This window comes from Amblyraja radiata, chromosome 10 (genome assembly GCF_010909765.2).
Source record: "Amblyraja radiata isolate CabotCenter1 chromosome 10, sAmbRad1.1.pri, whole genome shotgun sequence".
Lineage (NCBI taxonomy): Eukaryota > Metazoa > Chordata > Chondrichthyes > Rajiformes > Rajidae > Amblyraja > Amblyraja radiata.
The window spans coordinates 56,486,700-56,506,628 of record NC_045965.1 but is presented as its reverse complement, the minus strand read 5'-3'; the positions used below and the strand labels follow the sequence as shown (position 1 = coordinate 56,506,628).

General features: G+C 45.7%; 1 protein-coding gene across 2 annotated transcripts in view; it reads left to right on the top strand.

Moving 5' to 3' along the window:
• Positions 1-18,200, top strand: part of LOC116977977 (very-long-chain enoyl-CoA reductase-like) — an 84,754-nt gene extending 66,554 nt beyond the window's left edge. For both annotated transcript variants that reach the window (XM_033028919.1, XM_033028918.1), the window contains 9 exons: positions 4,450-4,553; positions 7,569-7,684; positions 8,494-8,599; positions 9,495-9,567; positions 10,331-10,374; positions 13,458-13,515; positions 16,009-16,097; positions 17,505-17,550; positions 17,666-18,200. In XM_033028919.1, the coding sequence (XP_032884810.1) occupies positions 4,450-4,553; positions 7,569-7,684; positions 8,494-8,599; positions 9,495-9,567; positions 10,331-10,374; positions 13,458-13,515; positions 16,009-16,097; positions 17,505-17,550; positions 17,666-17,793 (764 nt within the window). In that variant the 3' untranslated portion in view covers positions 17,794-18,200. The remainder of the gene's footprint in view (positions 1-4,449; positions 4,554-7,568; positions 7,685-8,493; positions 8,600-9,494; positions 9,568-10,330; positions 10,375-13,457; positions 13,516-16,008; positions 16,098-17,504; positions 17,551-17,665) is intronic.
• Positions 18,201-19,929: the final 1,729 nt, after the last annotated feature.

The window sequence follows — 19,929 nt, the reverse complement described above, 5'->3', positions numbered from 1 at the left end:
GACATAGGGACTGACAATGTAGAGTCGCTGTGGATAGAATTGAGGAATTGTAAATGTAAGAAGACAATAATGGGAGTTATCTGCAGGCCCCCAAACAGTAGCCTGGATGTAGGGTGTAAGTTGATGCAGGAGTTAAAATTGGCATGTAACAAAGGTAATGCCACTGTGGTTATGGGAGATTTCTGTATGCAGGTACACTGGGAAAATCAGGGTGGTTCTGGACCCCAAGAAAGGGAGTTTGTAGAGTGTATCCGAGATAGATTCTTAGAGCAGCTTGTATTGGAGCCTACCAGCGAGAAGGCAATTCTGGATTTAGTGTGATCTAATGAACCAGATTTAATAAGGGAACTCAAGGTAAAGTAGGTAGTGACCATAATATGATAAGTTTTAATCTGCAATTTGAGAGGGAGAAGGTTAAATCAGAAGTGTCAGCGTTGCAGTTAAACAAAGGGGACTATGAAGGCATGAGAGAGGAGCTGGCCAAGGTTGACGGGAAAAGGATCCTAGCATGAATGACGGTGGAACAACAATGGCAGGAATTTCTGGGCATGATCCAGAAGATGCAGGATCATTTCATTCCAAAGAGGAAGAAAGATTCCAAGGGGGGTAAGAGGTAACCGTGGCTGACAAGAGATGTTAGGGATGGAATAAAATTAAAAGAAAAGGTGTATAACATAGCAAAGAGTAGCAGGAAACCAGAGGATTGGGAAACTTTCAAAGGACAACAGAAGGTAACAAAAAGGGCAATACGGGGAGAAAAGACGAAGTACGAGGGTAAACTGGCCAAGAATATAATGAAGGATAGTAAAAGCTTCTTTAGGTATGTTAAGAGAAAAAGATGAGTAAAGTCAAATGTGGGTCCCTTGAAGGCAGAAACGGATGAAATTATTATGGGGAACAAGGAAATGGCAGAAGAGTTGAACAGGTACTTTGATTCTGTCTTCACTAAGGAAGACATAAACAATCTCCCAGATGCACCAGAGGACAGAGGATCTAGGGAGACAGAGGAGCTGAAAGAAATTTGCATTAGGCGAGAAATAGTATTGGGTAGACTGATGGGACTGAAGGCTGATAAATCCCCAGGGCCTGATGGTCTGCATCCCAGGGTACTCAAGGAGGTGGCTCTAGAAATCATGGCCACATAGGTGATCATTTTCCAATGTTCTACAGATTCAGGATCAGTTCCTGTGGATTGGAGGGTAGCTAATGTTATTCCACGTTTCAACAAAGGAGTGAGAGAGACTAATCTTCTGGAATTTTTTGAGGATGTCACAAGTGAAATGGATGAAGGAGAGCCAGTGGATGTAGTATATCTGGACTTTCAGAAAGCCTTTGATAAGGTCCCACACAGGAGATTTGTGGGCAAAATTAGAGCACATGGTATTGGGGGTAGGATATTGACAAGGATAGAGAATTGGTTGGCAGACAAGAAACAAAGAGTAGGAATAAACGGGTCCCTGTCCGAATGGCAGGCAGTGGCGAGTGGAGTGCCGCAAGGCCCGGTGCTGGGGCCGCAACTATTTACAATAAACTGTATATTAGTGATTTAGACGATGAGATTAAAACACTAGAAAATTTGCAGATGACACAAAGCTGGGTGGCAGCGTGAACTGCGAAGAGCATACTAGGAGGTTGCAGGGTGACTTGGACAGGTTGAGTGAGTGGGCAGATGCAGTATAATGTAGATAAATGTGAGGTTATCCACTTTGACGGCAAGAACAAGGAGGCAGATTATTATCTCAATGGTGTCTGATTAGGAAAAAGGGAAGTGCAACGAGACCTGTGTGTCCTTGTACACCAGTCACTGAAAGTAAACATGCAGGTACAGCAGGCAGTGAAGAAAGCTAATGGCATGTTGGCCAACATGATGAGAGAATTTAAGTATAGTAGTAAAGAGGTCCTTCTGCAGTTGTACAGGGCCCTGGTGAGACCACATCTTGAGTATTGTGTGCAGTTTAAGTCTCCTAATTTGAGGAAGGACATCCTTGCTATAGAGGCAGTTCTGCATAAATTCAGTAGGTTAATCCCAGGATGGTGGGATTGTCATATAACTTCTTGCGTATGGCGTGCACAGCCTAAAGTTGCAGGACAACTTGTTCTATTTGATCTTATTTGATTGTGCACGCCAGGTTGATTGCTTTAGTCGAAACAGGGCGGACCACGAGAAGTTTGCAATCTTCCACCCCACTGTCATATGAGGAAAGATTGGAAAGACTGGGCTTGTATCACTGGAATTTAGAAGGATGAGAAGGGATCTTATAGAAACATATAACATTATGAAAGGACTGGACAAGCTAGATGCAGGAAAAATGTTCCCAGTGTTGGGGGAGTCCAGAACCAGGGCCACAGTCTAAGAATAAAGGGGAGGCCATTTAAACTGAGATGAGAAAAAATCATTTCATCCAGTTGTAAATTTGTGGAATTCTCTGCCTCAGAAGGGAGTAGAGGCCAATTCACTGGATGGATTTAAAAGAGAGTTAGATAGAGCTCTAGGGGCTAGCGGAATCAAGGGATACGGGGAGAAGGCAGGCACGGGTTACTGATTGTGGATGATCAGCCATGATCACAATGAATGGCGGTGCTGGTTCGAAGGGCCGAATGGCCTCCTCTTGCACCTATTTTTTATGTTTCTATGTTTCTAATGATGGCTGATGGCTGTGTGGGCACTGCTACATGCAGGCAACAACGAGGTCAGAGCAAGCTCCCATGCAATGGCATAATCTGGTATTCAGGAGGAGAAGTAGTGATATCTGTGTTGATTTAAAGTTTTAATTTTCCAATAGGAACTTACATCATTGAGTGACATAGGATTCCCCCGAGTCAGGAACTGGACTGAAGGAATGCATGTGCAGATTGGGGAAGAGCTACAAAGTACTTGTCTATTCCAGTCTCACATTACTTCGGCAACATTTAATACCACAATTTGAAAGAGAACTGAGGATATGGCTGAACAGAAAAAACATTGCAGGGAAAGGGAAGGAGAGCTGAACTACCTGCATTGCTATTTAAAAGAGCCAGTAGAAGCTGAATGGGCCAAATGGCCTTCTTCTATGGTGTGCTCATAAGTTCATAAGTAATAGGAGCAGTATTTGGCTATTCGGCCCATCGCGTCTACTCCAGCATTCAATCATGGATAATCTATCTCTCCCAACCAACCCCATTCTCCTGCCTCCTCCCCATAACCTGTGACACCTGTACTAATCAAGAATCTATCTATCTCTGCCTTAAAAAATATCCATTGACTTGGCCTCCACAGCCTTCTGTGGCAATGAATCCCACAGGTCCACCGCCCTCTGACAAAATTAATTCCTCCTCATCTCCTTCCTAAAACAACATACTTTAATTGTGAGACTGTAACCTCTGGTCCTAGACTATCCCACTCATGGAAACATACTCTCCACATCCACTCTATCCGGGGGCTGCCTATCCCGTGACTGGTGACGCTGATTGTCGGCGATGTTTGCGCAGGGCTGTGTTCCAAACTTTTTTAGGTGAATCGAGTTTATTTTAAGTGGGGGGAATGTTGCAGACACAATCACCACTTGAACATAAAAACAAATCCTGGAGACACAGCCATATTTTCGGAGTCCCAACCGCGTCCGCATTTATTAGATTGTCCCGACTTGAAGACCATGGCAACCTCCCTGTCACTTGCACTCCATTTACTTCATTGAGCCGGGTCAAGAATCTGGTCTCCTTTTCCAAACCGACGGGAGGAGGAGGGGATTGAATGTGGTGCCTGACTGACTTATAGTTAACACACTCTGTTTATCCACCTTGATAGTCCTGGAATGTCAGCAATGCCACTGCCGAAGGGGACAGCTTGTGGTGGCCTGTTGGGCAACCAGTGGACGTGGCAGTCTGATTCACGGAGCTGAAACTAACACTGACTGAGGGACTGGTCAATCCACCATTCACTGTGTTGGGGCAAAGCACAGACATCTCAGACACTGCGCCAGTATAAAGAACAACCCACCACTAAAACATTAAAACACTGAAGATAATGGAAGACATCCTCATTGAAACAGAACAGCACCCTGTCACTATCATCATTAGGTTTGTAGGTTAATTATCTTGGCATAGTAAAAATTGTCCCTGGTGTAGGATAGTGTTAGGATGCGGGGATCGGCGGTTGGTGCAGATCCGGTGTTTCCACGCTGTATCTCTAAACTAAACTAAACATTATGGCAATTGCAAGACAAAAACATTACAAACGCTGAAAATCTGCAATAACAATTGTTTCTCATCATCTGCGGTCGGTTTCATTTCACCAGCCGAGTATTTGTGTGCTTTTCTGTTTTTGTAACTTTTACAATAAGTGTGGGGGGGTTTGTGGTTGGTTTGGGTTCCACGGTTTCTGCTCTGGACTTGAGGTTCCTTCTGAACGGATGCTTTTGTATTGCAAGCCCCAAACAGGGTCTGTCACTGTGCTGTTCATTTCTTCCTCAGAGGGAAAATGCGTCAGGGATGACGAAGTGTTGCAAACGCTCCCGGTCGGCACCACCGCAACCTTCTACTTCAAAGACCTTGGCTCCCAGGTTGGCTGGACTACGGTGAGTCCCACTGCCTCCTCTGGGGATCGGAGAAATCCCTGCTCGAGACCGGTGGCCAGTAACGTGACGTTGGGCAGAAAGGCACAGTGGTGTCAATGAACAACATATAGAGAATATAGAGCAGTGCAGTACACAAACAGGACATTTCCACTACGATGTCTGCGCTGTCATTATTCTGGGTCATATGGGTAGTTTTTTATATATTTTTATTTTTTAATCAAAAATACTTATTCAGATATTAAAACATTATATACAACACAATAAAAACAAAACAGAACCCACCACCATATTACAAGACAAACAAATATACTAAATAAACTACTATACAATTATGTTACAATCCTTGTCAAGGATGCGTTCAACACCCCGCGGTGCCCAGCGGTCCCGGAAATTCCCAAGGGTGCCCCCGGATAGTCCCTCTCTCATACCACCTGGGGCAGACGTAACCCCGGAAAAGGGGCAGGCAGCCGGCTCGGGCAGAGCCCTCTTCCGCCTGGCGCCGTGACCCGCGGATGGCCAGCTTGTCCAGGCCCAGGAGCAACCCAACCAGGACATCTTCGGCCCTACCCTCTCCCCTACGCACAGGGTGACCAAAGATGAGGACGGTGGGTGTGAAGTGCAGCCAGAAGGCAAGGAGCAGCCCCTTTAGATAATGGAACTGGGGCTGCAGCCTCACACACTCCATATACACGTGGTACACAGACTATCTTCCGGCCGGCAAAAGGGACAGGCGGTGTCATAAGGGTTTTGGAATTATTATTATTGTCACCTGTACCAAGATACAGTGAAAAGCTTTCGTTTACAAGCTACCCTATTAAATCGGATAATACTATACTTAAGTACCATCAAGCCACACACAAACGCAGCAGGTAGAGCAAAGAGAACAATATCAGATTGCAGACTGTAGTTTTGCAGTAGTGTAGAGTTTCTGAGATGAAGTCCAATGTCCGCGATGAAGCAGGTTGGGAGACCAGGACTACACTGCAATGTATTGGAGGACTGTTCAGAAGTCTGATAACAGAGGGGAAGAAGCTGTGGCGGTGTCTGGTGGTAGGTGCTTTACAAGCTTTAATATCCTCTGGTATTCTGTATCTTCTGAAATACAGTATATGCTACTGATACTTCTAAAGCTTGAGAACATGTCATCACCAGACCTTCCGATTCTCCCCACGAGGCCAGGGCTACAGAAGATGGGGCTCCGTCTCTCATGAATTAAATAAGTCTCGAGCAAGAGTAAAACCCCACCATATGAAGAATAATCAAGCAACATTCATGCATACCAGGGGGCGACGACGATGGCTGCCTAGCCAACCGTCTTGTCTGTCTGTTTTGTTATTTTAAGTAAGCGTTAAAAGTATGTTTTAGTGTTTCTCGGTTTGTTTTGTGTGGGGGGGTGAGCTTTGGGGGAAACTTTTTTCAATCTCTTACCTTGACGGAGATGCGATATTTTTCCGTGTCGCACCTCCGTCCCCCATTGCGGCCTAACATCGTGGAGTGGCGCGGCCTATCACGGAGACTGACCCGGGCGCTTCAACGCAGGTGCGGTGCGGACTTACCATCGTGGAGCTGCGATCCGCTCACCAGGCATCGGCTGTGGAGAGCTCCAGCCGCGGGCGGCCCAGAGGACTTTAACAACTTGGAGCCTGGTCTAAACATCGCGGTCCATGGTTAGAGACTGAGTCGGGGCTCCAGGCTGTGGTGAGTTTCATCCGTCCTGATATGGGAGTTTCATCACCCCGACTCAAAGGCCTCGGATCGCCGGCTGCGGGAGCTTTGATGGCCATGATCGCGGAGAAGAAAGGGAGAGATTGGATTTTATTACCTTCCATCACAAAGAGGAATGTTATTTTATATGGCTGTGTGTCTTACTGCTTTACACTTGGTGTGGCCGTATGGTGACTCGAATTTCACTGTACCTTGGTACATGTGACAATAAACTCATCTTGAATCTCTTGAATCTTGAATGGAAATACATTGAGCTTAAGGGCCATTCTTGGCCCAGAATGTGCAGCTAGTGCCTGGGGAGAAAAGAGGAAAGCTACAGTGATTATGCTCATATACTGAAGGTGAAACTTCTGAAAGTTAATTGCAATGAAGAAAACTCACATAACAGGAGGAATTGGTTTGGCGGCGAATGAGAGTGGAATGAGGTGGGATTGTGGTTGGAGAGGTCCCGACCCTTTGGCAAAGCAGGATTGAGAATCAGGGAAAACTCACTCCGGTGGAGTCTGCCTGACAGTACCTGGGACATAACACTGTCATAACTTTGCCCGATTCCTCAGCGAGACAGGCACAAGAGCTCCACGTATAAATACATCACAGACAGGCGTAGAAATTCATAGGAGGAGTAGATCGGGTAGACGCACTCTTGCTCAGAGCAGGGGAATTGAGAACCAGAGGACATACGTGGGTTTAAGGCGAAGGGGGAAAGATTGAATAAGAATCTTAGCGGTAACATTTTCACACAAAGGGTGGTGGGTGTATGGAACAAGCTGCCAGAGGAGATAGTTGAGGCTGGGAGTATTGAAATGTTTAAGAAGTAATTAGAAATAATTCAGGTGCATGAATAGGACATGTTTGGAGGGGTATGGGCCAAGTGCAGGCAGGTGGGACTAGTTAAGAACCACACATTTATTATCACACGTGACATGTCACAGTGAAACTCTTAGCTTAGCAAAGTACGCAAGAGTGGAGAGTACGCAAAGAGTCGCCATGGATATTTATTGGTGGCAGCCCCCCTCCCCCCCCGCCATGCCCAGTCCCCCTTTGTTCACGCCGGCACATCCTAGTCTGAACTCCGACCCTCACCACAGGCCCGTCTCCGGCTGCCTGCCGCCGGCTCCATCTCTTGGACGGCTCTGCGGCGCTCGCCGGGAGCTACCGACGGCCCTCCTGGCTCTCCGATGGCATTCCTCACTCCTCCATACCCCATCTGTAGCCCATTGCATCGTGCGTATCCTATTGCCCGGTCCAGCTGAAGCTAACAATGACCTGCCCTTTGTGCTTTGATTGTAGGTGTTCCTGACGGAGTATGCAGGCCCTCTCTTCATCTACCTGCTCTTCTATTCCCGCCTGCCTTTTATCTACGAGGAAGAGCATGAATTCAGCACCAGTCCTCATGCCGTTGTGCAGTAAGTCCACGGGACGCCTGGAGCCCACAGCGTTTCTATGTCTCAGTGTGTGATCACCTCGGATTCTAAGGAAGGCTCGACGACACTAGTCTTGGGATTGTTGAATAGAGGAAACTGTTACATCCTGAAGACAAGTTGCCTTTAGGTTTGAGAACTTGTCACAGTTTAGCATGGCATTCCCCACCCTCTCATGGGCAGCATGGTGGCGCAGTGGCAGAGTTGCTGCCCTACAGCGCCAGAGACCCGGGTTCGATCCTGACTATGGGTGCTGTCTGTAGGGAGTTTGTACCTTCTCCCCGTGACCGCGTCGGTTACCTCCTGGTGCTCCGCTTTCCTCCCACATTCCACATACATGCAGGGTTGGAGGTTAATTGGCTTCTGTAAAATGTCCCCAGTGTGTAGGATAGAACTAGTTTACGGGTGATTGTCGGTCGGCACGGACTTGATGGGCCGAAGGGCCTGTTTTCGCGCTGTGTCTCTAAAGTCTAAAGTCCAATGATCGATGGTCGGATTGGACTCAGTAGGCCGAAGGGCCTGTTTCCATGTTGTATCGCTAAAGTAAACTCTCCCTCTCAGCTAGATCTCACCACACCAACCATCCTCATCCCAGCACCCACACTCCCCAATCTTCTCCTCCTCCCCCTGCAGCTCAGGTCATTGACCTATTATCAGCACTGTCTGTAGATCAGAGCAAGTAGACTCCTCAGCTCTGCACCATGTGAAGATGTGGACATGAGCAAGTTATTGTGCTGTCGCTGTGGGATATCCCTGCCCCATGCTCACATTGCAGTGTTCCTTGTCTCTTCCAGCCTGGCTGGCTTTTGCCATTCTTTCCACTATGTCAAACGACTGATCGAAACGCTGTTTGTGCATCGATTTTCTCACGGCACAATGCCTCTTCGCAACACCATTAAGGTAAGCACATCTACTCTAGTCCCACCTGCCTCAATTGGCCCATATTCCTCTAAACCTATCCTATCCATGCACCAGTCAATATGCTTCTTAAATATTGCGATAGTACCTGCCTCAACTACCTCCTCAAGCAGCTTGTTCCATACACCCACTATTCTTCGTGTAAAAAAGTTACCCCTCAAGTTCTTTCCCCCTCACCTTAAACCAATGTCCTCTGGTTCTCGATTGCCCTACTCTGGACAAAAGACTGTGCATTTACCCGGTCTATTCTTGTCATGATTTTGTTCACCTCTATAATTTCACCCCTCATACTCCTGCGCTCCCAGCCTGCTCAACCTCTCCCTCTAACTCAAGCCCGCGAGCCTTGACACCATCCTTGTAAATCTTCTATTGGATACTGAGTTGGATGATCAGCCATAATCATATTGAATGGCGGTGCAGGCTCGAAGGGCCGAATGGCCTACTCCTGCACCTATTTTCTATGTTTCTAACATTCTTCCCTATGGCTGGGTGGCCAAAACTGAACAAATTACTCCAACTGTCGCCACTTTGCAGTGTTAAAAGGCATCTAAATGTGGCCTCACCAACATCTTACACAGTATAACTACAACATGACCTCCCAACTTCTAAACTCAATACTCTCACCGATGTTATATTAACAAAAAATCACGATGGAAGATAAGAAATTTGTTTTACATGGATGTGCTGGATAGATGGTTGGCTTATTCACAACCTCTGTAGCAGAAATGTAAAATCAAAAACTCTTAAATCCACTTAATTGAAGATAAAGCTGGATCAAAGGACTTTGTGAACAGGAACACCAGTTTGTGAGAAAGTTGACTGCATTCAGGTGCCCACTTGCTGCCTGTTACTTGACTCACATCCTTTGCCTCTACAGAACTGTTTCTATTATTGGGGCTTTACAGCGTGGCTGGCTTATTTCATCAACCATCCACTCTACACACCTCCCTGTAAGTAACAGGATATTAACATCGAACATAGATCAGCGCAGCACAGGAGCAGGATGGTGAACAATGTCCAATGCCGAGCATGATAAACTAATCTCCTCTGCCCTCTCATGATCCGTATCCCTCCATTCCTTGCACATCCATGTGCCTGTCCCAAAGCCTCTACAAAAACCACTCTCCTACCTGCCTCTACCACCACTTGCAGCAGCATGTTTCAGACATCCACCATCCCCTGTGTAAGAAAAACCTGCCCCGCACATCTCCGTTATATATTGCCACTCTCACTTTAAAACTCTGATCTTTAGTCCTTGACACGTACATGCTCGGAAAAAGATTCGGACTGCCTACGCTATCTATGCCTCTCATCACTTTACTTACTTCTGTCACAGGATCCACGTACCAGTGGTTCAATGGTCCGTTATTTGTCACTTGTGAGACTGCACCGCGGAATTCTTTTGGCGCCATTTCCACAAGTCCGAAGTCCCGTCCTCCCGCGCGCCCGGTCTACTGGAGCAGTGCCCGATCCTGGTACGCCCCGTGCTCATGCAGGACCTCCCTCCCACAAATCAACGTCCATCTCCGCTCCTCGCCCAGCCATCTTTGTGTCCCGGGGGCGGAGGCCTCCTGCAGCTGACCATGAAGGCGCTGGAGGCATTACCCCTGTTCACTCTCCTACCAATCCTTGCTCTTCATGTCTTCCCCAACACTAATTCTAATCCATTCAAATCTAGGTTTGGTCCTAATTTTCTTTTGTTTATTTTCACAGTTTATGGTGACCAACAAGTCAATCTGGCACTAGGTACCTTTGTGGTAGGTCATGCTATCTGGCAACATACAATGTTTGACTGCATTTCCATTCAGGTTCCATTCAGAGGTATGAAATTGGCCGCCTGTAGAGCAAGGAGATCCTATCTTCTACAGGTGGTTAGAATTTACGTTATGTAATCACAATGATAATTAATAGTAAAAAAAACCCAAAACTCTGGAGGAACGTACACATTGACCCATGGAGGGAAATGGGCAGACAATATCTCGGGTTGGGGCCTTACTTCAATCAGATGTTGCCTGAACTGCTGAATTCCGCCAGCACTTTGTCCTTTACCTAAGATCACATCATCTGCAGTCTCTTGCGTCTCCAAGGTAACCAATAGTGTCAGAATTAGAATTAGAATTAGGATTCCTTTATTGTCATCGGATGTAAGGTGATTATCTGTGGAATTCTCTGCCTCCGAAGGCAGCGGAGGCCAATTCTCTGGATGCTTTCAAGAGACAGTTAGATAGAGCTCTTAAAGATAGCCGAGTCAAGGGATATGGGGAGAAGGCAGGAATGGGGGTACTGATTCTGGATGATCAGCCATGATCACAGTGAATGGCGGTGCTGGCTCGGAGGGCCGCATGGCCTACTCCTGCACCTATTGTCTATTGTATATTGTCTATGATAACAAAAATTGTCTGATTAAACTTGGTCTTCTGCAGCCTGGGTACCCTCCCCTCACTCAGTGCGGTGATAGAGGATGGCTTTCTTAATTTCAGTTCTGTGGGAAGCTGATGAGGACATTGTGATCCCCGCTTGGCCCTTCTCCATTCTGAGCGGCCAAGGACCAGGGATTCCCACAGAAACTGGGAAAAGAAGTTGCATTATTTTCAAGGAGAGTTTCGGATTATACTTGAGTTGAGTTCCACTGTCCACGTCTGGCTGTGACAGAGCTCAGCTTATCTGTTGTGGGAAGATAAAGACACAAAATGCTGGAGTAACTCAGAGGGTCAGGCAGCATCTCTGGAGAGAAGGAATAGGTGACGTTTCAGGGTGGGAATCCTTCCTCAGAATAGTATACAAACTTAAAGCACACGGTATTGGGGGTTCAATATTGATGTGGACAGAGAACTGGCTGGCAGACAGGAAGCAAAGGGTAGGAGTAAACGGGTGCTTTTCACAATGGCAGGCAGTGACTAGTGGGGTACCGCAAGGCTCAGTGCTGGGACCCCAGCTATTTACAATATATATTAATGATTTGGATGAGGGAATTGAATGTAATATCTCCAAGTTTGCGGATGACACGAAGCTGGGGGGCAGTGTTAGCTGTGAGGAGGATGCTAGGAGGCTGCAAGGTGACTTGGATAGGCTGGGTGAGTGGGCAAATGCATGGCAGATGCAGTATAATGTGGATAAATGTGAGGTTATCCACTTTGGCGGCAAAAACAGGAAAGTAGACTATTATCTGAATGGTGGCCGATTAGGAAAAGGGGAGATGCAACGAGACCTGGGTGTCATGGTACACCAGTCATTAAAAGTAGGCATGCAGGTGCAGCAGGCAGTGAAGAAAGCGAATGGTATGTTAGCATTCATAGCAAAAGGATTTGAGTATAGGAGCAGGGAGGTTCTACTGCAGTTGTACAGGGTCTTGGTGAGACTACACCTGGAGTATTGCGTACAGTTTTGGTCTCCTAATCTGAGGAAAGACATTCTTGCCATAGAGGGAGTACAGAGAAGGTTCACCAGACTGATTCCTGGGATGTCAGGACTTTCATATGAAGAAAGACTTGATAGACTCGGCCTGTACTCGCTAGAATTTAGAAGATTGAGGGGGGATCTTATAGAAACGTACAAAATTCTTAAGGGGTTGGACAGGCTAGATGCAGCAAGATTGTTCCCGATGTTGGGGAATCCCAGAACAAGGGGTCACAGCTTAAGGATAAGGGGGAAATCTTTTAGGACCAAGATGAGGAAAACATTTTTCACACAGAGAGTGGTGAATCTCTGGAATTCTCTGCCACAGAAGGTAGTTGAGGCCAGTTCATTGGCTATATTTAAGAGGGAGTTAGATGTGGCCCTTGTGGCTAAAGGGATCAGGGGGTATGGAGAGAAGGCAGGTACAGGATACTGAGTTGGATGATCAGCCATGATCATATTGAATGGCGGTGCAGGCTCGAAGGGCCGAATGGCCTACTCCTGCACCTAGTTTCTATGTTTCTATGTTTCAGACTGAAGGAATGCTTTTGGCCTACACGATCTCCCGGCTGCGAAAAGAATGTTAACTCCTCTTACCATTCCCATGCTGATTTTTCTGTCCTGGGCCTCCACCACTATCAGAGTGAAGGCACAGGCAGATTGGAGGAACAGCACCTCATATTTTGCTTGGGCAGCTTACAACCCAGCGGTATTGCGGCCCTTACACTGCGCCTTCTCTGTGACCAATGTCCTAGTGTTATATTCGGCACTCTGGTATTTTTCCCGTTGCACTGCTTGTTGTACTGGTATAGGGGCTTGATGGTCCTCGTGGTTTGACTGGATAGCATGCGAACAAAGTTTCCCACTGTATCTCAGTGCATGTGACAAAAAATAAACCAAACCATACACCAGCGTGCAGTTTGCACACTCTCCCTGTGACCGTGTGGCATTCTCCGGATGCTCCGGACTCCTCTGCATCTCAATGACATGCGGCTGGTAGGGTAATTGGCGGGAGAATCAGGATGAAGTTAATGGGCCTATGAGAGAGAATACGGGAGGTGTAAATAAACATGGGGTTTGAATGGGATTGTTCCAAGAGTCAGTACAGACGCAACGGGCCGAATAGCCTCCTACTACGGAGACATAAGAGACGGCAGGTGCTAGAGTCTTGAGTAAAAAAAACAATCTGCTGGAGGAACTCAATGGGCCGGGTAGCAACTGCGGAGGGAAATGGACAGACGACATTTCAGAATGTCTGAAGAAGGGTCCCCGATCTGAAACCTTGTCTGTCCATTTCCCTCCACAGCTGCCGCCTGACCCACTGTGTTCCTCCAGCAGCTTGCTTTTCAACCTCAGCCTCTGACTGTGTTGTAAGGAAACATGAGCACGGTACATCGCAGAGGATGAGCAGTTTCTTAACATATCCTTTTGTGCATTGTTGTAGGTGTGCGAGCTGGGTAATTTCTCAATCCATATAACGCTGAGGAACCTGCGTTCAGAGGGTAAGTACCATCACACAGTCCTGTTACCTTTCTACCTGTCACCCACCACTGTCGGTGTGTTTCCCTGTAAGGAGCGCAGATTAAAGAGGTGCTGGTAGAGGACTTTGGTTCTGGAGCTGTTTGGTTGAGGGCCCTTTCTCTCACCCCATCAGTGCGGAGTGGATGGCAATTCAGAGCACAGCCATTGAATGCCTTCATGCAGCAGCATCATCTACCTACTGCAGATAGACACAAAATGCATTGAGACAGGCAACAACTCTGGAGAGAAATGATGGGTGGCGTTTCGGGTCGGGACTTTTCTTCAGGCCTTCTGAAGAAGGGTCTCGACCCAAAGCGTCATCATTCCTTCTCTCCAGAGATGTTACCTGACCTGCCGAGTTGAGTATAGGAGCAGGGAGGTTCTACTGCAGTTGTACAGGGTCTTGGTGAGACCACACCTGGAGTATTGCTTACAGGTTTGGTCTCCTAATCTGAGGAAAGACATTCTTGCCATAGAGGGAGTTCAGAGAAGGTTCACCAGACTGATTCCTGGGATGTCAGGACTTTCATATGAAGAAAGACTGGATAGACTCGGCATGTACTCGCTAGAATTTAGAAGATTGAGGGGGGATCTTATAGAAACTTACAAAATTCTTAAGGGGTTGGACAGGCTAGATGCAGGAAGATTGTTCCCGATGTTGGGGAAGTCCAGATCAAGGGGTCACAGTTTAAGGATAAGGAGGAAATCTTTTAGGACCGAGATGAGGAAAATATTTTTCACACAGAGAGTGGTGAATCTGTGGAATTCTCTGCCACAGAAGGTAGTTGAGGCCAGTTCATTGGCTATATTTAAGAGGGAGTTAGATGTGGCCCTTGTGGCTAAAGGGATCAGGGGATATGGAGAGAAGGCAGGTACAGGATACTGAGTTGGATGATCAGCCATGATCATATTGAATGGTGGTGCAGGCTCGAAGGGCCGAATGGCCTACTCCTGCACCTATTTTCTATGTTTCTATGTTACTCCAGCATTTTGTGTCTAACTTCAATATAAGCCAACATCTGCAGTTCCTTCCTCCATCTACATCACTTGATGAGTGAATTTGGGCTGATCTTTGTTCTAGTATGAAAGTTGAATAATGAAGAAGGGTCTCGACCTGAAATGTCACCCATTCCTTCTATGCGGAGATGCTGCCTGATCCACTGAGTTACTCCAGCATCTTGTGTCAATCTTCCATTTGATCTGTAAATTGACTCTACCCAGTAGAAAGCTTGGTGGCATTAGGGTGAAAGATTGAGGGGAGAAAGACTGAGAAAATGTTAGGCCAATGACCTTTGCATAACTGGTGTTGTGGGCCTAACTCAATGAAACACCAGTGAAGGGAGGTGCCCATTTGATAACCCCAATGATATACTGGTAATCTACACACCTATTTGTTGTTGTCCCATGGCGTAACTCTGTAAAGGTATTTTACATTCTCATGTGCCATTGAGATTGTGTTTCTTGGTTAAACATTCAGCTTGTGTGTTTATCAACATGTAGATAGCTTATTACTGAATATAAAGTTAGTTATTGTCCTATAGCATAAGTGTGTGTAGGTAGTTTAGATACCACTTTGGCATTGGGCTTGGATTTCATGTGTTCGACCATCCGGACGAGAGGCTGTCCGTAGCGGCGACTGCGGAGGTTTATGGCCCCGACCACAGGTGAATAATGGAGGAGAGTGACTGTACTTTGTGCCTTCCACCTCAGTGATGAATGCTGTGCTGGATGTTTGTGTTCATTTTTTTATTATGTATTGTGTGTTCTTTTTTGATTGTACCGCTGCTGGCAAATTCATTTCACTGCCCTTATATGTGTATGTGATGAATAAAACTGATTGATTGATTGATTGATTTGTTGGTTGAGCGCTTATCCTGGTGTTACAGCGCAAGTACTTTGTGTTTTAATAGTCATTCAGTATGTAAACAATTCCTTACTGTAAACCCTCTTAGGAAAACGAACCCGTATTTTTGATAGAACACTGTCATATTAAGGGCCTGTCCCACTTACACGACCTTTACAGACGACCAGAAAGACGCTACGACTCTTTGGAGACCTCTCACAACCATAGGAGACCTCTCACGACCATATTGGCGACCCCTGGCGACATGTCGCGGGTGACCTCTCACAACCATAGGAGACCTCTCATGACCTCTCACGACCTATCATGGGTCGCGGCAGTCGCCTGTAAAGGTCGCGTAAGTGGGACAGGCCCTTAAAGCTCTCAGGAGCGGAAGACTTTCACAAATAAAGCTGGTTTCCTTGCATGTAAGCCGGCATTAACTGATTTTCCATTAATTGTGAGTCATTAAGTCATAGCACAGCAGCATGGGGAAATGAAGGTGGAGGGAGGGTTGTAAGTATATTAGTGACCTAATATTGTAGGATTGAATGTTTGTGCCGTTGGGTTGTAAGCTGCGTCCTCGTGTGGTTTGGAGACACTCATGATCAGCGTGTGCCCATTCCATCCCCAGGATCCAAGATGCGGAAGATTCCTAAACCGACAAAGAACCCTTTCACCTGGCTTTTCTTCTTCGTTTCCTGTCCAAACTACACGTACGAGGTATGTTCCATGCCCCGAGCTCACACACACTCGGTGGGATTTATCTCCAGCCAAGTTTGTGTTTGTAACCAGCTGTGCAGGTCTCTCGGCCTCTTGGTTGAAGTACGTGGAAGTAAGTGTTTATGAAGATGTTGTCAGGACTCGAGGGTCTGAGCTGTGGGGAGGGGTTGAGTAGGCTGGGACTTTATTCCTTGGAGCTCAGGAGGATGAGGGATGATCTTGTAGAGGTGTATAAAATCATGAGAAGAATAGATCGGATAGATGCACAGTGTTTCTTGTCCAGAGTAGGGGATCCAGTACCAGAGGACATAGGTTTAAGGTGAAGGGGAATAAATTAAATAGGAATCTGAGGGGTAACTTTTTCACACAAAGGCTGGTGGGTGTATGGAACGAGCTGCCAGAGGAGGCAGTTGTGGCAGAGATTAGCACAACATTTAAGAATCAGTTAGGCAGGTGCAGCTTTAGAGGAATATGGGCCAAACGGAGGCAGGTGGGACTAGTGTAGCTGGGAAATGTTGGCCGGTGTGGCAAGTTGGGCTGAAGGGTCTGTTTGCACGCTGTATCACTCTATGACCCTATGACGTGGGTTGGTGTATGAGCACCACTGTTACAGGGATGGTGACATTAACCTTTTATCAAGTGTTGTGTTATCTCTGAAGTGCTGGAGGTAAAACAAACCTCCCCTATTCAGTGCGGGGTCGTATTGCTATGTACCCACCACATCAGGGCTGGTAACATCAAGATCTCACCGCCTGAGCTCAAAGCTGTGAAAGTGTGAGCACTTTACACTTCAAATCCTCCATTTAAAGAAATACTGATGACACACAATAGACTCTTTCAGGTGTTAGAAACCCAATTCCTAAATGCTCACATGAACCTCGGACTCCTGATGCCTCTATTTGGGTGAGAGTTTGTGTCCACTATATATCCAGTGAAGAGGGAACAATGGTGTTGCCTAGATGACGTTTCGGGTTGAGATCCTTCGTCTGAAGCATCTTGACCCGAAATGTCATCCGGGGATGCTGCTTGACCCACTGAGTTACTCCAGTATTTTGTGCCTAACTTTGGTGTAAACCAGCATCTGGCATTCTTTCCCACATCATAGTGTTGCTTCATTTTCTTTCTGTCACGATCTGAGTCTCTTTATTCCAGATATCAGTTTTATTTAGCTGCATATGTGGTGTTTAATGCTTTTTAAAATGCTAATGAGTGGGTTAGTAATCTGCATTTTATTATTTCATTATCGCAAGCCTGAACTTGTTGACGTGAATGTGCAAATTTGTAAACGTATGTTTGTACGTGTAAAATTTAAAGTGTGAATCTATCGCTTGTAGTTAAAAGCAAGTTATTCAGCTGGCTACCGTTTATGAATCAGTCTGACCCTCTCAATCTGTTCACCTTCTCCAGGTAGGGTCTTGGATTGGTTTCACCATAATGACGCAGTGTCTTCCAGGTAAGTCTGGTGTAACGTTACTGACACAAAACAATCATCGCAAGCGTAGTAACAACATTCTTCAAGGACATCTACAGAATTCTCATTTAACACTCTCTTTTCTGTTGCCTTTCAGTTGGACTGTTCACCCTAATCGGTTTCTTTCAGATGACCGTCTGGGCTAAAGGGAAGCACCATATGTATCTGAAGGAGTTTAAGGATTATCCCACCCTGCGCATGCCAATAATACCTTTCTTGCTATAATATAGCAAACTGGGTCCCACTAATTCAAGGTCCTCTTGCCGGTAGTTTTCACCATTGTTGCTGGACTGACATTCTCTTGCTGGATCATCAGTGTATGTTGATGGCCAATATTGATTTGCAAATTGAAACCACACAGGATCCAGCAGCAGTGAACTGTCCCAAATCAGGAACATCGTTGGCTGGTTATTATACGACTCCACGCTGATGTGTTCTAAATCAGGTTGATCCAAGCCTTGACTCTCCCCAATTATCTCACATTAACTTGGCCTCACAGCGATGCTCTGATGCTACTGCTCGTCACACTCTGTGCACTTGCACTGGTTCATATTTTACTGTCTGGTTAAAGCAGGGAGCTTTGCTGTTACAAAAATGTTGTTTCCTAAATAAACACAAATGCGGACAGCAAATGGCATCCTGCGTGTTATTTTGCAGATGCAGACTTTATACGTTGGCGATACGGCACGGGGAGAGGTCCTTCTACCTACCGAATCTGCGCCGACCAGCGATCACCCCGTACACTAGTACTATCCTGCACATGCGAGGGACAATTTACACTTTTGCCGAAGCCAATAAACCTACAAACTTTGGAACGTGGGATGAAAATGAAGCATCTGGAGAAAACCCATGCGGCCACAGGGAGAATGTACAAACTATGTACAGACAGCACCCATAGTCAGGATCGAGCCCGGGTCTCTGGCGGTGTAAGGCAGCAACTCTACTGCTACACCACTGTGCTGCCCCAAAGATAACGTTGCTGGCGGGTGTGAACATCACTGGTCCATGGCTTCCCTTGAGTAACGCCTTGGTAGTGAACGCGCAGTGAATGTCACTGAAGTAACCACGCTCATAATATACCAAATAATTGCATTTATATAATGGCCATCACAATGTTGGGATTTCAACAAGCATTTTATTGTTCATGAAATACTTCTGAAAGAATCACTGTTGTAACTCAGGGAATGCGGAACAGTTTGGTTCCTCCAACATCAGAGGAATATAATAACCAGATAATCCATTTAAGTAGGTATGTTACAAAACTTACCTTCAGCTGCGCTGTAATTCTGCCACTGGCCGTGTGCGCGATTTTGGCGCGTTTATGGGGGGGGGGGGGGCGGAGTTAAAACGGGTTTTTTTCCCGACCTGGTCCTGAATTATATTTGTTGGAGTGCAAGATTTTGCTAAAGAATCGTTCCTACGGCCGTTCTGTGTGCTTTAAAAAAAAATTCACCCGACAAGTTAATCGCTGGAATGATCTTAAAAGCAGCTTCTGAAGCCGTCAATGCCGACAACTGGGACGGATTTTATGGAGGACCAGGTAAAAGAAAGTAGTTTATTTTTATGTATAAAAGTGTTTCTTAAGATGTATTAAATTCACATTTTAAGTTGCGAAACGGTGATTTCCCCCCCGAAGAACCGGCAGTGTATTTGCTGCCGATATGGGGAATAAATTCACCGCATCCTGAACGTTCCAAATGGTCCCGTTCCAGAAAATCCCACTCGCAAGCTGATTTAAATGGCCATTAATTTACAGGTATTAAACATTAAATTCCTTCCATTTCGCCTATAAACCCATGACAATGAGATTTAAAAATTATGTTATATTCTGAATTCTTGTGTGAATGTTATTTGGACACTTGGGCTATTTAAAAATGTTAATCTATTCTTAAGAAATGGATAGATGTTTAGATCTAGTAATTGAATTTTGTAATGAGCTACAATTAGGTAACTAACTAATTATATGCTTTAATTTCAAGTCATCTAAGTAAGATTGTTTCATATTTGTTTCAGAATGCTTCAATCTATAATAACTGAAAATTTATTTCAGTTCTCTTAAATTTTAAGAAAGTTATCGGCCTTTAAATGTTCTCGATCACAGCTTTTGTGTTAAGTCAATGAAAAAGCAATAGGGAAAAGAAATAGATGCCAATTTCCGAGTATGAAAATGGCCATAACTTTTTTAATACTGAAGATATGAAAGTGAATTAGGTGTCAAATTAAACTTATTTTGGTACTTTATCTGATGGAATAAATTAAAGACTTGATTTTTAAAATCTCAAAATTATGTGACATTGCTAATTTAAGCAGTGTGGGTTGAGGGATAATTATTAAACACCTCCATGTTATACAAAGTTACAT